Source organism: Nipponia nippon, unplaced genomic scaffold (genome assembly GCF_047370975.1).
Source record: "Nipponia nippon isolate SJK-2023a ecotype South Korea unplaced genomic scaffold, ASM4737097v1 scaffold_4, whole genome shotgun sequence".
NCBI lineage: Eukaryota > Metazoa > Chordata > Aves > Pelecaniformes > Threskiornithidae > Nipponia > Nipponia nippon.
In genome coordinates this window covers 77,162,028-77,185,593 of record NW_028262358.1, presented here as the reverse complement: position 1 = coordinate 77,185,593, position 23,566 = coordinate 77,162,028, and the positions used below count along the sequence as shown (strand labels likewise).

Below are 23,566 nucleotides of genomic sequence, written 5' to 3'. Positions count from 1 at the left end.
TTAACTCTTCAGATAGCCAGTAATGTGACTTAACATTGCTGATCGTGTTTCCCGTGCCAAGAGCATTACCTCAGCATAGCCAAAGAGACTCCCTCATATGTGCTTTCCACTAAAACCAGGCAGTGGAGCTGACAGGCAGTAACATTTATCAGGCAAAAGCCCTGTCCCTGTCCTCACTTTCGCAAACACAATTGCTTAGTTTGGGACAAAAGCAGTTGAGAGTCTTTCTGTCTCCCAAACCCCACTATCACATCTCCTAAAGGAAAAAAAATCTGATTCACCAACATTTTACACAAATTGGTGTGATCTAAGAGAAAAAGTGGTTTAGTATCACATTATTTAGGGAGACTGGGAACTTCAGAATATATGGAATATAATTTTCCCATATTGCATAATATTTATCTAAAAGAAAGACAAAAATACAATGAAGGAGTCTCACCATAAACAAGTTTAAGTTCTATTAAATTAAGATATGTGCCTTTTTCTTTAGAAAAAAAGGCAGTAGATTTTTTTCTAGTTCAGTACACCTCAACAAGAACCTGTAAATGCCAGGTTGTGGAAACTGGCACACAAGCAAGAAAATGAAAGAGTACATTACCAAATTATTAGCAAATTAAGAGTTCATTTTAACTGAACGCACTAGGACTGGGGAACATCATGTTTCTCAGAACTTCTGTTTGCCAGAAAAATTTCAGTATCTTCAGAAGCTGGTGATGTTCCTGTTTTAAATCTCACCATGCTAGCTGTCAAAGGAAATTGCTTTCTACAGTGCAAAATTGTACTGTACAATCTGGAGTCTCAGTTTACAAAAATTCTTTGAAGTAACCTAAGAGACTTGGCTTTGGTCACAGTATCCATTTTAAAATGCTTCCTCTTTTGTAACTGATCAGATTCTGTTCCCTCCTATTTCACTGATCCAAGCTGCAAAATTCAGATTAAGAATTTGAAACCACAATGCCTGCAGCTTTTAAATCTGCCAAAAAGTACTTATCCTCAGAACCATGCTTCTAACGACAGATGCCTGAGGCAACATTCATATTTAGATTTTATTATACTTGAAAAGGCTCAGGGATGCTACACTCAAGATACTGGGTTAAGCCCATCTTTATCCTTTCAAAGGACAGTCACAATTAAATCCTTTCAAAAAACCCTTGTCAAACTGCCTTTCCAATTTTACTCCTTGCTTAAAGGGCTTTTCTTCCACTACAAATTTTGGAGAAAGTTGTCGGTTTAAAACATCCATTTTGCTCAAGGATTTAAGTAACATTTTCAGGTTTGGGGAGCTGCTTGGCTAGGACTTTTTTTTTGTTTTCCCCTTCAATAAAAGCCCTTGAGATTCTTCAGTTAGAAATACTTTCCAGATTTGGTTTGTTCCTATGTTATGTGGGCTATTTTCTCCCAAACCTTCTAATTATGAAAACTCTCACCATACATTGTGACTTTAAGAAAGCTCTTCACTTCAGAGACAAACTATGTCTGCACAGGAGATCCATGTGCCACAGCTCAACAGATGAGCATTTTTACAGCACTGAGGACAGCAAGACACGCTGTTTGGCACAACACAAGGTGGGGAAGCGTTTGAAGGTGCAGGACCTGTTAGGACGGTACTGAAGGACCACAGATGGTGCGAAGTGCCAAAGCAGGCACAGTTTTGTTTGCACTGCCTCGGGAAAACACAGCCAGCAGAAAACATATCAGAGAAACTACCTGTTTCACTGCAAAGGTGAGCTCAGGAGTAAACTCACATATAAGCACATGCACGAGGGAACAAACTAATGGATTACTTGACCTGAACAGAGATCCAAGAGAACCGATTCTCTCAAAAGAACAAAACAAACGTTCGTACCCCAGGCTTTGCTCCTTTCTGACAGAGGCACATAATTCAAGCCAGCATTCAGCAAGCCCCATACGAGGCTCTAGTGGTTCAAATGATCAGAGAGTCAGCAGCTCTCTCCAGATGAGCATACCATGGGATGTGAGAGTTTAGCTCTTCTCCCTGGGCCCTGCTTGGAACTATGGTGTGGTCAGAAACTGGCACCAGAGAGCCAGGACCTGCTTCAGCTGTGTCCCTCCCCTCAAAAGACACAGGCAGTCGGGACTGGGTGTACAGATCAAGGACTAGCAGTCTCTCCAGATTATAAACAACTAACAATTTTCAGTGACTCAGCTACATGCCAAATAAAAAATATTTATTGAATAAATATATCAATTTTATATATATATCAAAAATGAAATTCCATTTGATTATGCCAACAAAATGTCCCTAAGAGATTTATTCCTGTATCAAGAAGCATTTACCCTATCAAGAAGTTTTACAACCTACACTCACTTTGTACTTCTCAACAGATAAATGATGAAATTACACACAGGCTCTGAAAAAAATATTTTCTTGGGGTATTATATCATTCAAATTTTCATTGTAACAATATAAACCAGGAGTGTACATTTAATAGCTTACAGTAACAGAACCCAGCATCTCTCCCCCAGCATACTTAAACGTATAAAATATTGACTCTCTATTTATATAAAAGACCTTTACTTAATATTAACATAAATGTTTTCAAGAACTTCTCCAATTGTCAGGTTTGTTTTTACCATGCTTTTTGTGAATATAGCAAGCAAGATATTTAACAGCTATTGTTGAACAAGCGTAGCCCCTTTCTACCGAAACAGGCCACTGGCACATATAAGAAGCTCTCCAGGCATTATCCACAGCGAACTTCAAAACAATAGAGTCATTCTGAACGTTTTGGATAACAAGAACCTTCACTTTTAGCTTGTGCAAGAATATTGACATAAATTACAGTGGTATAGGATAAAAGTTATAGAGAAATGCCTGGAGTTATAGTGAAGCAGGAGACATCACAAACAATGTGAGCACACTTCAGGTAACTTGTAAAAACAAATTTGTGAAAGTGCGTGCAGATGCAGCAGATATTCCTGTCAGATCAACATACAGTCAGATGTGGGACTGTTAGTGAGTATTTCTGATTAGCCCACCCTATCACCTTAAAGAGGCAAAGAAAACAATACACACCAAGAGAAAAATCTCACTGTTTCTAAGATGTCTTAACACTGCAATAAAGTATCAGTGAAGTAGCTTTCATCAAGGAATACAGCTGCTCTTTCAAAATAAGACACACTCTCGAGTGTATATACACCCTTGTACATAGCTATTTACATACACCTACAGGAGACAAAAAGGCCAACATAAAATCACGTATGTAGGTAACTTCTTACCAAACATATTAAATTATTTCAAGAAATTAAGACACATTATGTAAATTCTTGTCTTTTGAAATTATTGCCTTGAGAGAGTAACGTAAAGTTCACGGAATATACTTTTGCACAGCCCCTTCAATGCATTTTATGTATTTTCCCACAAGAAATTTTTCAGGGGAAAAAAGCTACCATCACGTAAGTCATTCTCTGCTGGTTTTACAATTCAAAACTTCTAGATGGGAAACATCATCATTTTATAAGTACATTAAAATGTTTTTTTGCTGACAGAGTAATTAAATATTTATTGGGAACATAAAAGTAAATGTTAAATGTAAAGACACGATATAAATGCAGTTTGAATTTCACTTTTAACAGTCTAAACACTTACCTGAAGATTGGAAAGGTACTTTAAACAGGGCTAGCCTATCAACCTATCTTTAGGTTAATTCTATTTACATGTGAAAGTTAAGATAATAAAAAGTCTAAATACTGACAAATAAAAAGAAAGGCAATGTAACTAGAATTTTATCACTAGCTGGAAGTTAATTTCAATGACGTCTCTTTGAAATCCCTTTAAATTTTGCAATTTCATTTTCTCAAAACATTGTTTATCTTTAGAACAATAACTTGATACTTTCACGATGACATTTACCATGACATATGAACAACACTCACTCAGGTAGCTTCTAAAGATGAGGGTGAAGAATTTGAATAAATCTAGTGTCTGTTGCAATGTGTTGCATTACAACAGTAACACCCAAGATAAGACGAGGTCAGGCATCTAGACTCCTACTGCCCAATAATTACTTTATGACCTAAATTTTTCATGCAGCATAGTAATTTTAATGATTATTTTCAATTCCAGTATTTTTACTTTTGCCTTTCTTTCCATTCTGAACATTTTTCTATCTATTTACACAAACATCCGAAGGCCAAAATAACTGCAAATTTCAATTACCAGGAGAAAAATGGTATCTGCTCCAATCTTTCAATGCATTTTTCCTCTTCTGTCCTCTATCTGCCATTGTCAGATTAACAGGCTGATAAACAAAGCCAATTTTTCTATTTGATTTGGCTGCTCATATTGCACGTTTTCCTCTTCTCTTCTGCGTTCCTGACCTCATCAAAATTCTGGCCTACAGGTCAAATGAGACCCAGTCACCTGCTCATTTTTTTCTAAAAAACTGGAAAACCAGTCTGTTCCAAATGGCCCATGCATGCCCTAACTGAGTGAACCACACCTCTGTAGTTGAGAGGGCTTTTTGTGAGTTGCCAAAATAACTCAGAGAGGATATTACATTGGATAGCTGTCCTAGAAGGCAGAAAGGCAAAGTTCCTAAAAATTCCTAGAGATACCATCCTTAAATTCTCTATATAGTCCTATACATCAGATATACATTGGACTACTTCTATGTAGTCACTACGTAGAGGAAACCAGCAGCAAGTGATTAGGTACTCTTCAGTTAAGGTACTCATCTGAGTCTCCCTCTAAAGAAGCCTCTCTCTCTCTCAGCAGTTGTATAGATTGAACCTAGCATCTTCAGGCCAGCTGGTCTTTGTGAACGTCATGGTATAACAGTCTGCATCGTTGTTGGACATGCCTTAGAAGCAGCTAATCAGTATAAAAATGAAACACTAAGTTTTAGCACCAGAACTATTTACTTACCTTTTCCCACTACAATTACTTTTGTTCAGTCCTCCAACTTGGTTAACTGCAGACCATGCTGTGAGACCTACATATGGTAAGGAGGCAGCTTCTGTGTGACTGAGACACTTTGGCTTAAAAGACACCTGAAATAAAATAATAGAATCATAGAATCGTTAAGGTTGGAAAAGACCCTTAAGATCATCGAGTCCAACCGTTAACCTAGCACTGCCAATTCCACCACTAAACCATGTCCTTGAGCACTACGTCTACCCCTCTTTTAAATACCTCCAGGGATGGAGACTCAACCACTTCCCTGGGCAGCCTGTTCCAATGCCTGACTACCCTTTCCGTGAAGAAGTTTTGCCTAATATCCAACCTAAACCTCCCCTGGCGCAGCTTGAGGCCGTTTCCACTCGTTCTATCACTTGTTACTAGGGGGAAGAGACCGACCCCCACCTGGCTACAACCTCCTTTCAGGTACCTGTACAGAGCAATAAGGTCTCCCCTCAGCCTCCTCTTCTCCAAACTAAACAACCCCAGCTCCCTCAGCCGCTCCTCTTAAGACTTGTGCTCTAGACCCTTCACCAACTTCATTGCCCTTCTTTGGACACGCTCCAGCACCTCCATGTCCTTCTTGGAGTGAGGGGCCCAAAACTGAACACAGTACTCGAGGTGCGGCCTCACCACTGCCAAGCACAGGGGCACTATCACCTCCCTAATCAATTGTATGTAAGTCACACAACACATGACACTGAAATATTTAAACAAGCTTTACTGAATTGCAATTGTGTATTCCACATTTTCAACTATGTTCATAACTACTTGGCGTCTAAATCAATCAGGCACCAAGAAACAGACAGTTACTTAGACACTGAAGAAAAAAAAATGCCAGTCTTTACAATTTTGGGGTTTTGTCTGTTAGCCACATTTTTGAAGGTTTACCTCGTTTCCACTAGCTACCACAAACTCTGACAGAGTGCCCTGTTTCCACGGAGGAATTGCTGCCCACACCTAAAACCAAACAGAAAACAACTATCAATTTTTATGACTTTGCACATGATTGTACCTACACAGAAAAGTTTTCTTCATTAAAGAAATCTTTTTTCCAATTTGCAGAATGTCTTCACTATTGCTTATCAGAAACCAGTGTTAGCTTACTCTTTACACAAAAAACATCACAAGATTGACTAAAAGAAGGACTGCAGATCTATGTAAATAAATTGTACCGTACTGTGTATAAGACATAATTTTTAAAAAACCCCAAACTACTTCCACGCCAAGAAAGCCCAGATTGGAGGGGATGGGGCAGAGAAGAATCAGAATTTGCTATACTAAAACTGGTGAAATGTGAAAGCAACCAGTAAAGCTGAAAGCAAACAATATCAGTATTTATGTGGGGACTCACGAAGTGGTTCTCGGGTGCTGCCAGAGTTCCTATCCTAAGTTACTCAAGGAAAAAAACCAACTAATCCCTTCCTGTCAGAATTCTATCTTCAGTCAAAAATGAAGCATCTTGAACGTGCACTTATAAATAAATAAATTCCTCTCTTGCTACCACTGAAATGGACCAAAAATTAAAAAACAGAAGGGAAATTAACGTGCAGAAGCAAGTCTGGGAAAGACCATGTTTTTCAGAGAAAAAAGGTAGGGAAGAAACCATTCTAGGAATTTACTGCGAGATAGTCCTCATTCAGAGCACAACAACATATAAAAAGAAAGAGTTTTCTTAAGAGGAAAATGAAAGCTGAACATCTCATAGCATATTTTAACTATACATTTTAGAAAAAAAAGAGATCGGTGGTATCACCTCATCCCCAGGTTTGAAATAAGACACACTCAGTCCACATTCCATAACAACACCAGAGACATCTCGACCAAGCGTTAGTGGAAATTCAGTGTCCGCACTTTTGAGTTTCAGGGGATCCCGCTTCATATTTAATGCAGTTGCACCATAACCACCTGCAAAACATTAAATTATCCATGACATACTGTACTGAGTTTTCATTCAGTAACTGGACAATTCCAGTCAGAAAGCATTGTCTGTACCTAATGTGCCTCACTTCCGTTATAACTTAAGCATGCAAAAAATCTGCACTATTTCATACTTTTACAGATTTTGCAAATAAAGAGCAATTCTCATTCTGGCTTATTTGTCCATGAAATGGCTCTCCATTATAAAAACATTTACTATGTGATAACACTGTGAAAAATTCTAAGAAGTCTGCTGGAAATGCTCCACTTTCCAACAGCATCATCTAGCTACAAATCCAAAAGAACTCCAAGCTTTCCATTTGTCTTTTTAAATAAAGTACTGTAAAAAGCAATGTGAACATCATTGTAAAAAATATTAAAGCACATCTCCTAAGATGAGTAACCTGAACTTCTATTCAGTAAGCAATAGCTAAATGCTGCGAACTCTCACAATTACTCATCTAATAACTCTGCTCAGCCTAAAAAAGGTCTCCATTTGGGCATGTATGCCCTTTCAGGTGTTTGGATAAGTCTGCCTAGGTGCTCTATTACCCTAGAAAGTGTTCTAATACTGAAAAGAAACGAAACAGACCCAAAAGCAGGCACCTCAAAAGCAGGATGAAAATGTAGTTTCTTCCAAACAATTTTACACTGACTCAAAATACTAGTTGCAGCCTGGCAGTTCAAGTGGGTAATTCAACAGGAGTCCTTAAATAGGAAATGTCCATAATCAAACCCACAACTATATACAAAGATTTTTTAAAATTCATTTATTAGAGACCCATAACACAAATTACAGGTCTGTCGGCAGGCTTCCTGCAGATATCTCTGCATGTGCCGCTGAATCTGATTCAATACGCAAGATCACTTCTCAACATGAAATAAAAGGTCTTCTACTACCACAGCTTCCTTCTTGTGTTTTGAACCTTGAAACCGAGGAAGAAATCTGATTAAATAAATGTGTCAACTACAAAGAGCTGGTCAGTGAAACATATAGATTTCCTGGGCAAGATGACAGCGGGTACCCAGATGCCAATTCAGGAAGAAAGGGCATGACAATGAACAACACTGTTTGGATCGGGTCGCACGTGGCGACTTTGCTGTAACTTTGACCTTCAGCCCTGCTGACCTCAAAGAGATGGGAAAATCCAGCACCCCTCAGGGGGAACGCTGCCCCTTGGAAGGGCTAGTCTCTTGGCCGAGAGAGTACCACCACCCAGAGGTGGGGACGGGGGAGAAGGCCAGGAAATACACCCCGCCATGGCTATGCTACTAACAAAGGGAAGCTGACTTGTGTGTGAGCTGCAAGCCTGCAGAGGACAGCAGCAGTTAGGAACTCAGATTAAAAGCTTACCCCTGCAACACACACACACACACACACACACACACACACACACACACTCTTGTCTCCAGAAAGGCGATGGCTTTTTGTACTATTCTTCCGTAAAAACTTGAAAAAAGTAAGTTTCACAGAGGCGGTTTCCCAGACGGCTCGGGGCAGCACGTGCTTTGAGGCAGCCCTCTTGACGCTGCCTCGGGCAGGCCGGGGACAACGTCGGTGCCATTTTGGAGGCCGGGGGCCATGTGGAAGCCGCAATCCCAGCACAGCCCCTGCCATCGGGCCAGCCCGGCCCCGGCCGCTCGGGCCCGGCACTTACTTCTCATGCTAAGGTCGATGGGGTTCAGGCTCGCAGCGTGAACCTTAATGATGACCTCGTTCGGGAAGTGTATGGTGGGGAACACCATGTCCCTGGTGAAGCGCAGCACGTCGTTGCGGCCGTACCGGTCAATGACCCAGGAGGGCATGGCGGACCGCGCCCGCGGAGAGGCGCGGAGGCCGCGGACCGGCGGCCGCCCGGCCGCCCGCGCCGCCCCGCGCAGCCCCCGCCCGCTCGCCGCCCCCCGCGACAGCATGGCCAGGGGAGCCGGGCCGAGCCGGGCCGCGCCGCCGGCGCCCCGCGGGATCGGGCTGGGACGCGGCGATCCCCGCTCGCCGCCGCGCTCAGCCCCGGAGGCGAGGCCCGGCCCGGCCCGGCCCGGCCCGGCCTGCCCTCCTCCCTCGCTCCGGCGGTGCCCGCGGCCAATGGGCGGCCGCCTTCTTGGCGGCCCTGCCAATGGTGCCGCTCGGTGTTGCGGCAAGATGGCGGCGCACAGCCGCCGCGCCGGGAGAGGGTTCGCGGCGGGCGTGAGGCGGTGAGAAGCGGCCCACCATGCTGCGCGCCTCCCTCCGGGAGGTGAGTGTCGCCAGCCCGCCCTGCCAGCCGCCGCGGCGCGGGGAGGCCGCGCCGAGGAGCGGGGTGGCGGCGGCGGTGGTGGGGCGGGCTCGCAAGGTGACCGGGGTGAGCGGGCCCGCCGCGGTGTCCCCTCGCGTCCTCCCTCCCCGGAGCCCGGGGCGGCGGGGGACCATCCACGGCGGGGCTCGGGGGGGCCCTTCCCGCGGGCTCCTTGCCGAAGCGGCAGCGGGGATGGCGCTTTATCGCCTTAAGGCCCCGAAGCGGGCCCTGTCACCGGGCTGCCGTGAAAGGGGGACTGCGCTTTCAGGTTTCGGCAGCGTTGAAGGAAGGACATGTCACTCCGACCGAGCTCTGCCAGAGCTGCCTTTCCCTCATCAAAAGCACCAAGTTTCTTAATGCTTACATCACCGTAGCGGAGGAAACTGCTTTGAAGCAGGCTGAAGAATCAGAGAAGAGATACCGAAGAGGTATGTTTGCTCCTACTTGATATTAGTCCTTAAAAAGCTGTTGTGGAGGAGCTCTTGATGAAGCACGCTTTCTTTTTAAAGAGGTGTATGTGCTATTTCTTTGACTATTAGGGGAAGAGGCTTGCGGTTGAGGCTTCTGCGGGTGCATGCTCACGGGTGTTTGCTTGGGACCCAGTAGCGTGTTCGGCTCAAAAATTAGAGGCCAAAGCTGGACCACACCAGGCACCGCAGATTAGATAGGCTCTGTGCTTCTTGAACAGCACTGCTACTGGTTGCCTCTTCTTTCCCTCAGCAGCTTATTTGGAATTGGTAGCCAACAGTTAGCACAAACAGGAAGATGCAGTGCGCTTTTGCAGGCCTGTTGACTGGGGTGAGCAAACACTTGGCTCAGCTTATCAGGCTTTCAATTAAGAAAGCTAATGAAAATAAAGGAACTTTGTTAATTGCAGTCACTAGTTGATGAACAGAACAGCATTCAGTCCTGTTATCTGCAGCATTTAGAGGCTGACCATCCTCATTTTCCTTTGCATTTCCCAGAAGACAGAAAAGGGAAATTTTCACCTAATAGGGTACTTCTTTTCCTTCCTGGGTGACACTTGCTGCCCTCTGACAGCTTAAGAAAATTGGTAGCCAGAGTGTTTTGCTTCCTGACATAGGCTTTTTAATTTATTTTTTTTTTTTCTGGATCGTGGGTGATGGATCACATAGGGAAGACTTTCTCTGCTTCAGTAGTTTTTTTTAGATCATATCTACTGTGTGTGTCAGGTAGGCAGAACTTATGGCTCCCAGCTTCGGGATGGAGTAGATTTAGGCAGCACCTATGGCTGAAATAAGCATTACGTGGCCACTTTTGAAGAGATAAGGACTCCTTTGGGATAGCTAACCCATATGAAAGCAGCTGTCTGTCTTTGCAGAGCTCTGCTCTGCGGGGCCAGGTCTGGTTTGGGCAGAATGCTCAATGCTAGACTTAGAATGGAAGATGGTTCTTGATAATGTAACAGACAACCATCAAATGCTAAGTGGATAGCATTCTTGCTTCTATAAAACACCCAAAGGGACATGTAAAATAAACTGTAATTGATAAAAGACTATACATATAGCACACTTTGCTTTAATCTCTGTTGTCTTTGCAATAATTCTTAATGCAGGTCAGCCGCTGGGTGTTTTAGATGGAATTCCTATTGCAGTAAAAGACAACTTTAATACAGCTGGCATTGAGACAACATGTGCATCAAACATGCTAAAAGGTACAGTAGAGCTTTTAAAGTAAAAACAGATCTCATTTCAGAGCTCTTGCTCTTCTCTATAGAGGGTTTGTGGAGTGGAGTCTTCTAGAAATCTGAATATTTCCAAAAAATGAGCTGAACTCATTTGAGAAAATATGTTTATCTAATTTCTTCTGCCAACCTCATCTGGTATTACAGATGCATCTTTTTCTTGTGTAAGTACATTATCCCCTTTATTCATATAGTTACATGCGTTACAATGCAATGTTTATTATAATCTATATACTAAAATAGAATTGTTCTGTAGTTCACATTTTGCTTCACATTACTTTTAGGTCTACAGGAGAGCAGTCACTACTATTCTGTCTAGCAAAATCCAAAGACAGTCTTTTTTTTTTTTTCTGTTGATAATTGTTGACTTAAGTAGTTTTTTCATATGGCTGTAGGAAGAGTAGACATTAACAATTCTTTTCTCTATATTCCTGATATACAAACACGTTCTATGAGGCTCTTTTAATTTTTTGAAATTTCCTAAGCTCATTGTTTCTATTAACATGCCATGAACATTTTCAAGGCATTAGAATGTTTTCATAGTAAAAGTAAAAGTAGAAAACATTTCTTATATCTATTCTATTCTGTACAAAGTAAAACTGAAAAGTTTTGTGGAAGATAGCTCAAGTAAATTAGCAGAACCCTAATCTGATTATGGTTTTTTTTAATAGCAGAAGAAACAAAATATGACTTTGTCATTTTAAAAAGTGTTATATTACCTGAGATGCTTTTCCTTAAAGCACATTCTCAGACCCATTGTGATTGATTGCAATGTCACAGCCGAGAGTATTAGGAGTGATGTTGTCCTTGTTCCCATTGAGGATGGGGGCAGAGAAACCCTTGTCAACATTCACAAAAGGAATTGGTTGCTACCTAGGGTCTGGTGTAAGTGTCATGGTTCTCATCCTAGTTTATGCAAGGTCTAAGCGGTCAAGGGTGCACACGTTTGATCACAGGATAGCCGGTTAGTATTTCAGCTTGTGGTTAACCATATGGTCCTTTATTTCATGGTAATGGGAGATAATTCAAGATATGTTAGCACTTTTCTGTAAAGAGCTGTTTCTCATTTCTCCTAATTCTAAACAGTTCCTGCAAATTGGCTGAATCCAGTAATTTGCTACCCTTGTGGTAACTTGTTTATGTGAAGTCTTAGTCTATACACTCTAGAACTGTATAATCCAGAATTACTGGGTCGTAAATTGTGGAGGGAAAAAAAAGACATTGCAAACAAAACAGCGTTTGGTTTATTTTTGCTAAATTTTGGAAATTACTCCTGTTATCTTGAAGCAAAATTTTGGCACTGTGAACTGACAATTCTTATGCATAAATAATGACAACTTTGAAGTGTTCAGAGTAGCTACTTCTAAAAATCAGCTGTCTCACCAATCATTCTTAATTGTTCTGATTGTTTTCAGGTTATATTCCTCCTTACAATGCTACAGTAGTTCAGAAATTACTGGATCAGGGAGCTGTACTTTTAGGAAAAACAAACCTAGATGAATTTGCAATGGGGTGAGTGATGTTTATTATTTTTAATGTGCGATTGCAGGTTGAAGAGAATACACACCATCTGTTCTGATCTACCTGTAATCCTTAACTTCTCTTTCTGTGAGGTTAGAAAATAATGAATGCTTACCCATGAAGAGTATATGGAGTTGCATGAATTTCTCCCTGAGCATTTATACTGTTGTGGAAATTATGTAAATGCTGAGTTTTATGAACATAATGTTCGACTATAGCTGTGTTTGAGGGCAGGAAGCAGTACAGCCTTTGCAGAAGGCCAAGGACAAGCAGACTTCTTCCAGATCCGGTAGTGTGTTAGTAGAATTGGTTACAACGCCAGTTAATTGCTGCCTTTTTCTCTCTCCTTACTGGGGATTTTTGCCCTTAGCTAATTATTTTCATGCTCCTGATGGTAGTCACTGCCTCTGCTGGTCAGCTACTGGAGTAATTTGCATGAATACTCCCTGATGTGCTGCAAACAGGCTAATGTAGAGCAACACTTTAAATTACCTGAGCTAATGTTGGTGACTTTTTGTCAGGAGTACGTTGGAAAATGCTCTCACAAATTGATTCTCCAGCAAATCAGTGAAGGCAGCCAAGCTATAGCAGGGAACAGCACTGGGCCATTAGGGATGGGAGTCTCTGTCACCACAACTGCTGGGTCTCGAAAGGAACGTTTGGGACTTTAGTTACCTATGAGAAATAAGTGTTGTGTTTTGGTTTTGTTTTTATTTTACCTAAACCGAAGACAGAGGTTTGGTTGGGAATTCACATGAATGGAGTGGAAATACTTTTGTGTGTATTGTTTTGGAAAAAGTCATTTCTGTGTCAGAGACACGCTTCAGAGGAAGAACAGAAAAAAAAAACATGGAAAAAACTGATTATGCAGTATTTCAACTGGTCTAATCTCATTAAAGCACAGGATACTCCTAAAAAGGCTTATCCCACTGCTGGCCTCTCATCTCTGGTCTGTGTGTTTGCATGGTCTCTTATGCTAGCAGCAACACGGCTGCACCATGAGCTTGGTCAGGGAGCTGATCCACCTCAAAAGTAACGATGCCTCAATAAGGTTAGTTTTCAACTGCCCACTCCATCTGATGATTTGGCTAATGACCTGGTGTCAGGGGGAACATGGGGTGGAGGTTGTGAGGAAGGAGGACAGTACCCCCTGCTTCTGGTGGCAGCTCGCACTGAGGTGACCACAAGCTGGCTGAAAACAGCTTCTGAGAAGCCAGTCTAGCACCCAGCGAACTGTGGCCTCAGAAGAGGGCTACAGAGTGAGTAATAGGGTGTTATTTTCAGAGAAGTGCTTGTTCCTGCTATTGCAGGGCTTTTCCCTGCCTGTAGCAGCATGGTTTTCCACAAGACTCCAGTCATCTGCTTTTGCCTTTTCCAAATGCAGGGTTAGGAAACCAGAAGACGTTTGTTTTGAAGCAGACGTGCAGCTTTACTGTTATATAGCTTACATCAGTTTTATATTTTTGTGATTATGTTCTTCTCAGTGGCATTAGCAGAAGTTAGAAAGAGGTACGAGTTCAGGTTCTGTGTCAGAAAGGGCTGAAGATCTATAAACTTTACAATTCTGTGTAACATTGTTGAAGTTGACTGCACAAGGATTTAGGTACACCAGTCTTTTTGTGTTGAAATTGAATTTGCTAGGATGAAGGATGAGGCATTGGATAAAGAAGAAGAACTTGGTGAATGCAGTGTGTCATCTGTCACTTCTGTCTGTCCTGTCTGACTGTTTTAGGTCTGGGAGTACAGATGGGGTATTTGGACCAGTCAGAAATCCCTGGAGTTATTCAAGACAGTACAAGGAAAAATCTGTCCCAAAATCCCCTTCTGAGGATGAGGAGTCTAACTGGGTAATAACGGGAGGGAGCTCAGGAGGCAGTGCGGCTGCTGTGTCATCTTTCACATGTTTTGCGTAAGAGCCTTTTTAAATTTTTTTTTTATTAAATGTCTCAAAATATGTTGGAAGGTTTTAATTTTATATTTTTTTCATAATCTAGTTTGAAATGGGAGGGTTATTTGCACTGGCATGCAAGAATTTATTTCAGCATCCCTGGTTTATTCGTGGCATATCATGAAGGCAGAATGAATCCATGTAGGCAAATTTAGGCTTATTCATTTCGAGTGTTATTCAGCATACTGATATGACCACTTTGCACTGTGTGAAATAAAATGATAATGGCAGTAAAGGAATGACGGGTTTTTTTGTTGTTCCCACATACTCTCTTAAAATTAACATGGGGTTTGTGACACAAGCTCTTCCTCAGTAAGCACATTACACAAATACATGCTGAAAATGTAATTCAGCAAATGAGGAGATCCCTTAATTTGTAACAGTATAATAATCTTTCCTCCCCTCCTTTATTAGCAAAGTTATGTAATAATACGTGAGATTTGGGATCTAAAAGCTTTGAAATCCCTGACTTAACAAAAGGATACACAGATACTTACTACACAGATACTTACAAACTTGTCTGTTTTAAAAAGTTAGAAGATAGTTTTATTTTTTTGTGGTGGTTTTTTTTAAAGGAATTTAAACAAGTCGGATTTTTTTTTTTTACAATAATTATTTTCTGCATGGAATAGCAACACACTTTTTAACAAATCATTTGTCTATTCTATCTTCCCCATCCAACTGTTAAAAGAAATCTGATCCTTAAAACTTTACACCCTTCATTTTATGCAGTTTTTAGAGCTACATAGTGGAGCATGTTGTATGGAAGATGATTTCAGTTGTGCTCTTAACTGGAAGGTGCTTAAGAATGCTCTTTAGTTACTGAGTCCTTGTTTACCCATAGACTATATTATAAGCGTCTATTTTATTGTTAAGATATTTTTTGCTAATATTGATTACATTTTAAAAAATATTATGTTTTTATATACAAAACCCAATTTATTTGATGATTTTTTTTTAAATGATACCTCTCTTCATCTCATTGCCCTTTGCTAGGATGTAGTCTGCTCAACATTTTAATGCTGTTGAAACTGAACTCAGTGCAGCCATTCCCAAGGACTGCTGGTCCTTGTCCTGAGCCAGAATGGGCTGATCCTGGTAGGGTCTGGCACCTTCTCTTATGTTGCTGGGCATGCTGAACTCCCGTTTTGCACCACTCAGCACTTTGTCAGATCAGGAAGATTTTTCATCCAGCTATTTTATTGCCTATTACCTATTGTATATCCACTCTATTAGTTTCTTTCCAGCATCAGGAATGCTGCCAGTCTTTGTCTTTTCAATTTGAGATTTGGATGTACAGGAATGCTACAAAATTGAGGATTTTTTATATCAACACAAAAGCTTTGAGAAAATTCCACTTCAGCAAAGTCAGTTGAATTGGTCGAGCCATCTGAGAAACAGATGCCTATGGGAAAAGTCACATACTCACTTGAATAAAAATTGTACCTCCTTCTGAAATTTAATTTATTTTTGGCAAAGATTTGGATGAAAGCTGTTTTATTTTTTAAATGGTGCTTGAGTTAAAATTATTAAAAACAGGAGGAGAGCAGGTTTCATTTCAATATGATTTTCCAATTCCATTACAATTTTTGAAATAAAAATTTCAGTTTAGAAAGAATAAGGTTTCACCCGTGAAAGAACAAAAAAGGAAGTCAACTTAAAAAAAAAAAACAACTGTGTCCCAAAATTGCACCTAAGCTACTGTAAGCTGGGAGTAGGTTTGGAAACAGGAAAAACATCCTAGACTTTGAAAAGTACACCCTCTTATTAGGGGCAAGAAGTGAACTGTGTCGCTATTTATTTGTATACTGGAAGATGCTGCTTCACAGTGTATTGGGTACTGAATAAATAAGATATCAATGTCTGAAAATCGTACACTAAATCACACGAGACCTATCTTTCGGAGTCCACCGAATTGGAACAGACCAACAGAGAAGGCAGAAGCAGATATGTAGGGCCATATTCAGATGGCCTAAATTCTACCTGTCTACCTCTGCTTTGTGAAGAGAAGTGGACTCTCCTGATGGCTAATTCGGAGACCTTAAGAAAATTAAGAGAACAGATAAAAAATAGCAGACTTAGGGAGGAGACTGAAATTTAGGCTGTGTGATTATGACTTCTAACCTGGAAGAATTCACACATTTTTAAATCCATGCATCTTAAAGCCATACATTTTTATTATTTGGAAATGTTCTGAATTGTTTTACTAATGATAATCCTTTTGAAACCATAGAGCCTTAGGGTCAGACACAGGAGGATCTACCCGAAACCCTGCTGCTCACTGTGGTGTAGTAGGTTTAAAGCCAACATATGGACTGATCTCTCGCCATGGTCTCATTCCTCTAGTGAACTCCATGGATGTGCCAGGAATCTTAACCAGATGTGTGGATGACGCAGCAGCTGTGTTAGGTATTACTACTACATATGTCTTTGTATACAACATTGTCTCAAAACAAATTGAATTCTGGCTACCCAATGTACATTTTCCTGTTCTTCGTATGTCATGTCATATTTCAGGTTCACTTGCTGGACATGATCCTAAAGACTCTACCACAATTCAGGACAACTTTAAGCCATTCGAACTACCCAATTTGACTGATGTCAGCAAGCTCTCAATAGGAATTCCAAAGGTAACGTTTAAATCCTGTCAACGGTTGTGGATGGGAACAGCAAATAGGACACCTAACAAAAAATATTTGTGTCTTGCCCACCACCTCCCAGTCTCTCATGAAGTAAAACAGTGAAGACAGTACAAGCAGCTCCTGGAAAAGAGCAGTATGTGCTCTGTTGCCTGTGCAGGCGATTTGGAGCAAGCTAATGCCTCATCTAAAACCTCTTTGTCGTCGTCATGGGAAGCACTGTTTGGAAGTTCCAAGGGAAACGGGGAGCTTCAATTCTTGGTTCTCTCTGTTGCTCTTTCATCAGTCACCTGTATAACCTCAAACAAGTTGCTCTTAGTGCCTTCTCACACAGTGAGGTTAGTACTGGTTTGTGCAGTGCTTTGAGATACTTGTCTAAATGGCACTGGGTTAATACGAAGCAGAATTTTCAAGGTGACCGAGTGGCACAAGGAGCTGTGATTCACAGAGCTCTAATAAGGATTGGAAGACAACTGTGATCTGGCTTCTGATGTATGCAATTCAATCATGTTTGTAACTATAAGGATACTTGCAATTTAGGCACAACATTAGGGACTTCGGGCTATTTTTAGTTTAGTAAAGGCTCTGCTTTTAAAGAGATGATGTGAATAACATTTATTGGTTTGATTCTCAGTATTTGAACCTGTGCTAGAATAGGTATACCAAGATTTAATTTGGTAAACAGAGATGTCTGCTGACCAGTTATTCAGGATCTGTGAACTGCAAAAATTGTATGCCTAGAAAATTAATTAGCTGTATACTGTTTAGATTTTTGATAAATCTGAAATAGTGGTATTGGTTAATTATTCATATCCTTTGGCCAGTTGTTTTCCACTGCTACAGATTATCCTCAACAGATACATGCATATATTAAACATGGGTCATAGCTACTCAGAAATCGGACAGTATTATGACCCTGATATTGTGAGTTAGAACTAGAGCAAGTATCTTCAAAAATAGAGAATTTTAATAGAATATCTTTAAGTTAGCTCTTAAACAGGAACGTAGCTTATCTAAATATTCTCCCAACCCCTTGATTGTAGCTCTTCTTTGGTGGGTTGTTTTGTTTGTTTCATTGTGGCATGCCAGTTGCCACTGATGCTGTGGCCATAATTTCTTATCTTTCCTACTCACAGCAGCCCTAGTATTAGGTTTTAAACCTGAAAAGTTTCTACCCACGAACTGCAAAGCAGTGCAGTACCGTCTCCATGAATAGACAAATAAGTGCATAACTGGGCAGTTTCTCCTTCAGAAGAAACTGCTGAAATTCTCTGGTCTGCGATATGTGGGTTGATCCTACTGAGATGAACGTAATATTGTTAAGAAGCCTGAATCCTGTCAATTTAATATTGCTTGATTGTATAATATTTAGTAGATGCAAGAAGCTTTAGTAAGTACTTTAAATTATAATTTATATTATACTTTATAAAATAGTGGTGAGGTAATAGCTTCAATGTATTTTTAGTAAGGAGTATTTGCATTTTCGTTGCCATTAGAAGTAAACCGGTATGTAAAATCACTCCCCTTCTTGTTTTTCTCTAAGGAATATTGTGCACCAGGGCTTTCTAGTGAAATTCTGGCTTTCTGGTCAAAGGCTACTGACCTCTTCAAGAGTGCAGGTGCTAAAGTAATTGAAGTGAGTCTGCCACACACTCGTTACTCAATTGTCTGCTATCATGTGCTGTGCACAGCAGAAGTGGCATCAAATATGGCCAGGTTTGATGGACTGGAATATGGTAAGACCTTTGAAAAAACTTTTTTTCTCAGACAATAGAAACATTGCTGGATGCCATTAAAAAGTATTAGTTTTAATAGATACGCTTTTAATGGTTGAATGCTTGGTGTTATTTCTCCAAGACAGAATAGAGTAAAAACCCTGTCCAAATAAAAATGAGTAAATAAATACATACTTTAATATATTTCACTTCTAGACATGTGAGTGTCTGGGCCTAAAATCTGTTTGATATTTCTGTAATAAAACAGGAATATGCTTTGTTGTTTTTCCAGAATAGTACCATGTCAGACTGCAGCAAACAGTGGCCTATTGTATTACTATGTATAACATTACCTTATGTCGTTAAGTCTTAAGGATTATGAAAAGTATTAATTTCCAAATTGCTTTTTCTTTTTAGGACACCGTTCCGATGTGAACAAGTCCACAGAAAGTATGTATGCTGCAACACGACGAGAAGGCTTTAATGATGTTGTAAGAGGAAGAATTCTATCAGGAAACTATTTCTTGTTGAAACAGTAAGCAGAACATCTTGAAACTCACGTTTGCCAAGTTAACAATTTTTTAAGCAGATGGTGATTAATTGTTCATCATGACATGACAAAAAATTTGTCCTTACCCTAGTAGCTACTTGTATTATTATTACTGCTTTAGCTATATAATACCTAGTGAACTGTTAATAATGAATGAAAATGTTTTCCCTTAGTCTTACCAGTGAGCCTCCTGAATTAAATAAGTAAAACAACTTAGTGATTCCCCGCCCCCCGCCCCCGCCCCAACCAGAGTATTATTGGCACCCATTAGTTAAATTAAGCAAAAATCTATGCTATGGTATGACAGTGAGATCATACTGAAGCCATTACTGTTGTAGTGTTAAAAGTTCTGTAGCTGTTAATCTCATTAAAACTGCATAGAAAAACTGCTGGTAATTCTAGTGAGGTCTTCCAGAGAAAGCCAGAAGAGACGGCAATTAAATTAACTATAGCTCTTTGCCTCAGCACACAGGGGAAGGAAGGCACTGGCAAAGGTACTGAACTGATGTCTTTACAGAAGGCAGGATTTTATCCAGCTCATGTAGAGAAGCTGGTGCATGGATCAATTTGACTTTTATGTCTTAGTTTTCAATCCTTATCTGACAGTCCTAATTTATGTTAGTAAAAATGCTGGTTTTCTCTGTCTTAATTTGTTCAGATACTAACAGAAATACTAGTCCTGTAATCACTCTCAAAGCAAGTGCACTACAGAAAGAGCTCTGTCAGCAAGAGTATTCATCAGATGTGACTTCTAGTTGCTCTCAGAGACAGGAACGTTGTCAGTCAGTATGTAACAACCAGCTTTTATGGAATGCCAATATTCCTGCCAAGTGTGCTCCTTCTGGTTACAACTATCTAGATCAGCTTTCCTAAGGCTGCTTTAAAATTCATGTAGTTAACTCTTCTGTGAAGAAATATACAATTGGTTTCCATCAAGATTGAACAGGAGAGTCCTGTTCCTGTCCACAGTAAATTACTTCTGAAGAACAGAACCCAGGGTTCAGAAAGCATTCTTAGAATAAATAGTAGAGAAAAACCATCTGTGTCTCCCGCAAATGTTGCATTTTACAGATTATTTTTATCTTGCTTTTGAAATCTGTAAAATAACTAGGTGATTGTCCAGGAAGCAATGGAAGCTTGTCAACATTGTATCAGAATTAATAGAAAATATGTGTTTGATTTAACAGTATTTTTTCTTTTTTTTTTTTTTTTTTTTTAAACCCCAAAATAGTCTTTCCAGCTTAAAATATTGTTTGAGGTCCTTTTCGTTCCTTTTACTGTTTTTCTGAAGTTAACAGCTAGGATGATTTCAGAAATGATTGTATAAAAAGGGCTAATTCCCATGATATAACTTCTTAACTTGAATCTGCTGTCTATTATTGATTATAACCATTTTCATGGCAGTTTTTCAGAAATGTAAATCTTTAGATTATTCTAACAAAGTGGCTTTTGGGCAGTTTCAGTCGTTTTACCTACAAACACTCCGGCATGTAGCAGTTGTTAATACCTCCCTCCTTCTTCGTAGAATAGCTGTGGTTTTAGATGGCAGTTACTTTTGAAACTGAATTTCTCTGAATTTAAGGATTCCATGTTTACCAGTTCTGCATATGAAGTTAAAAGGAACAACAGACATAAAGCTGACAAATTTGTTTCTGCTTCAGAATTGTGTAAAGACAGTTTAGAAATCCATAGAGCACATGTTTACATGAGAAAAAAAGATTAGGGAAAGACAAGGTCTTTATAGTATTCTACAGAGAAGTATACTACAAACACACACGTAGTTTTAAGTCCATTTGGGGTCCTCTGTAGATGATGGGACTTTTTCACATACTTTACGGATCTTGCTGGATTGAATCCTAAATGATTGATACCTATTTTCCAGGCCTGCTTAGTTCTGTATTGTTTCTAGGTTTTGCTGTGCTGCCCTGCAGTGAAATTCAATACAGGGTTTAGTTTCAGAAAGGTGATAAAAGTGTTGTTTTGATTTTTAGTTAATTTTAAACTAGGGTTTTGTTTTCTCTTCACCTTTCTTCAGCAGGATGCCCTCATCTCTTCTTTCTTTGACAGCTTCATTGCTATGAGAGCATAAACACCATGTTTGATGACTAAGCTTCTGGTATATCAAAAACTCGAACACCAGTGTTAGTCTCTTAACCAGAAGAAATACTGGGCTTGGCTTTTATACAGTAACTAAGAAATTCTGAACTAAGAAGTTCTGTATTTTTGGAATTAATGTCAGATCCTCATGTCCATATTTCTTTCTAGGAACTATGAGAAATACTTTATCAAAGCACAGAAAGTCAGACGTCTCATTGCCAATGACTTTGTGAAGGTTTTTGGGAGTGGTGTTGATATTTTACTCACTCCTACCACTCTGAGTGATGCAGTGCCATATATGGAATTCATCAAAGAAGACAACAGAACCCGCAGCGCACAAGATGACATCCTAACACAGGCTGCAAACATGGCTGGTGAGCAGGGACAGGAAGTCAGCTACCTTTTCCCCTGTCTAGTAATTTTTCATGTCCATTCCCTTCAGCTGCTTAACCTCTTCTTTAGAATCAAGATATATCACCTCTGTCTTTTAACTCTTACAGTGATAACCAGGTGTAAGGATAGCCTATTTATGAAATGCTTTTAAAATGTAAGGCTAGATTTTAAAATGAGTGGGGGCTGCAGATAAGATGAATCCATTCAAGTTTCAGAGACTGAAATCTCTCCTTAGGAGAACTGATTCTCTTTTCAGAGGTTTCTGACTCCTTAAATTACTCTAATTCATTTCTTGTGTTCACCTAACGGTATCCTTAGTTCATTGACTGAAATTATTTTAACTAGAATCATAGAATCATAGAATACCAGGTTGGAAAGGACCTCAAGGATCATCTGTTCCAGCCTTTCTTGGCAAAAACTGGTCTTTTTCTTCTACATAAAAACAATTCTAAGAGGAGAATTGTTACAAAAATTACTCCAACTGGATTCATTTAATAGTCTTTGCATGTGTGTCTTTTTTCTTTCAGGACTGCCAGCCATAAATGTTCCTACAGGTCTTTCAGAGAGAGGCTTGCCGGTTGGGCTTCAGTTCATTGGACAGTCATTCCAGGAGAAGCAGCTTCTCACTGTAGCCAAATGGTTTGAAAAACAAGTAAAATTCCCAATGATCCAGCTAGAAGTGAAGAGGCATGACCACAGTGCCTTTCAGCATCAGAAATCTGCTTCTTTTTCATAACACAGGACTTGCTAGTCAGCTGAAGCAAGACGACTGTGGGGATGGTCTAAAAATGTATTCCTGCATTTAATTCTCTTTTGCAGAAATAACAATCCATTTTAAGGAGACCATGTACAGTAATGCAGGATGGAATCATTACAGCTTGTTACTATGTAATTAAGGCAAAATGAATCATTAAGTAAACACGTCTGTTATTAAGAACCATTTCTAACTGATATTAAAAACACCAGGTTGAAATTATGAATCTTATGCCTGTGGAGCTGCTTTTTTCCCCATCCCCAGAGGGCGTGTAAGGTATCTGGCCCATTAAAGAACTAACCTGAACCTTCCTGTGAAAATTGCATCGTTGCCAAAGGGTTGGTTTCCTTCTGGAGCATAGACTTTTGTAATGGAACAACCAGACAAGCTCTAATGGAACAAAGGTATCAAGGATCCGTTCATCAACAGGTAAATACAAAAGGAAAGAAGGGAATAACATATAGACAGTTCATTTAAAAAAAAAAAAAATCTCTTCTAGCAAACTCAAGCAGGAGGTGAAATAAACTCCAGGTTTACAAGTCATGCAGATTACTCTGGTTACATTCATTGCAAGAATGATGAATTCCAGGTTTCTTCTGGGGAGGGATGCCTACTAGTCCTTGAGTAGTTATTTTCTTCTTCCTTCATCACCGTTCTTTATAATCAGCACTTAATTTCGTTCTTAGTAAGTATTCATTTTATCTTCTTCAGTGTAACTCTCTGTAAGAGTAATACCACCTATTCCTTCATGGGCGATCATTCAACACAATAGTAATTGGAAACAAATTTTGAAACCATAATGTTGGTAGACTGGAAGACCTACTAAACAACTAGTAACCTGTTGTGAATGTTGTAGTTTCCATTTTTTGGAAGAAGTTGAAAAAGTATGAAGGATAAGTTGGTAGATTTGGTTTTGCATCAGATTTCCTTTCAGTCATAGTTTACGGCTTGCACAGATGTCAAAAGTGTAGGGTGGGGAAAATGATTGTGACTTTGATATGGTAACATACAGAATCTTCCTGAATTACATCTTGTGTTAGACCATACTGTCACCTATATAAAAAAATAACCTTATTTCTGAAAATTGCAAATGAATTGCTCAATTTTCCACACCCTGAGGTGAGCTATTC

The 23,566-nt window shown here is 40.0% G+C and overlaps 2 protein-coding genes across 10 annotated transcripts in view; one reads left to right on the top strand and one right to left on the bottom strand.

The window, feature by feature from the left end:
- RTN4IP1 (reticulon 4 interacting protein 1) overlaps positions 1-8,879 on the bottom strand; it is a 43,191-nt gene extending 34,312 nt beyond the window's left edge. For 8 of the 9 annotated variants that reach the window (XR_015708077.1, XM_087774029.1, XM_087774030.1 and 5 more), the window contains exons 1-4: positions 8,500-8,879; positions 6,678-6,829; positions 5,813-5,881; positions 4,889-5,013 (exon numbers count right to left, since the gene is read on the bottom strand). Coding sequence is in view for 8 of the 9 variants with exons in the window: in XM_087774029.1 (XP_087630155.1) it covers positions 4,889-5,013; positions 5,813-5,881; positions 6,678-6,829; positions 8,500-8,755 (602 nt within the window). In the remaining variant the exon portion in view is untranslated. The remainder of the gene's footprint in view (positions 1-4,888; positions 5,014-5,812; positions 5,882-6,677; positions 6,830-8,499) is intronic. The other variant, XM_087774027.1, reaches the window with a different exon arrangement.
- A 35-nt stretch (positions 8,880-8,914) lies between these two features.
- QRSL1 (glutaminyl-tRNA amidotransferase subunit QRSL1) lies at positions 8,915-22,667 on the top strand. Its single transcript, XM_087774025.1, has 11 exons — positions 8,915-9,075; positions 9,383-9,542; positions 10,691-10,789; positions 12,235-12,331; positions 14,073-14,249; positions 16,522-16,697; positions 16,806-16,918; positions 18,471-18,663; positions 19,060-19,177; positions 21,458-21,663; positions 22,210-22,667. The coding sequence occupies exons 1-11, from the start codon at positions 9,052-9,054 to the stop codon at positions 22,416-22,418; spliced, it is 1,572 nt and encodes a 523-aa protein (XP_087630151.1). The 5' UTR covers positions 8,915-9,051; the 3' UTR covers positions 22,419-22,667.
- The last annotated feature ends 899 nt before the right edge of the window (positions 22,668-23,566 follow it).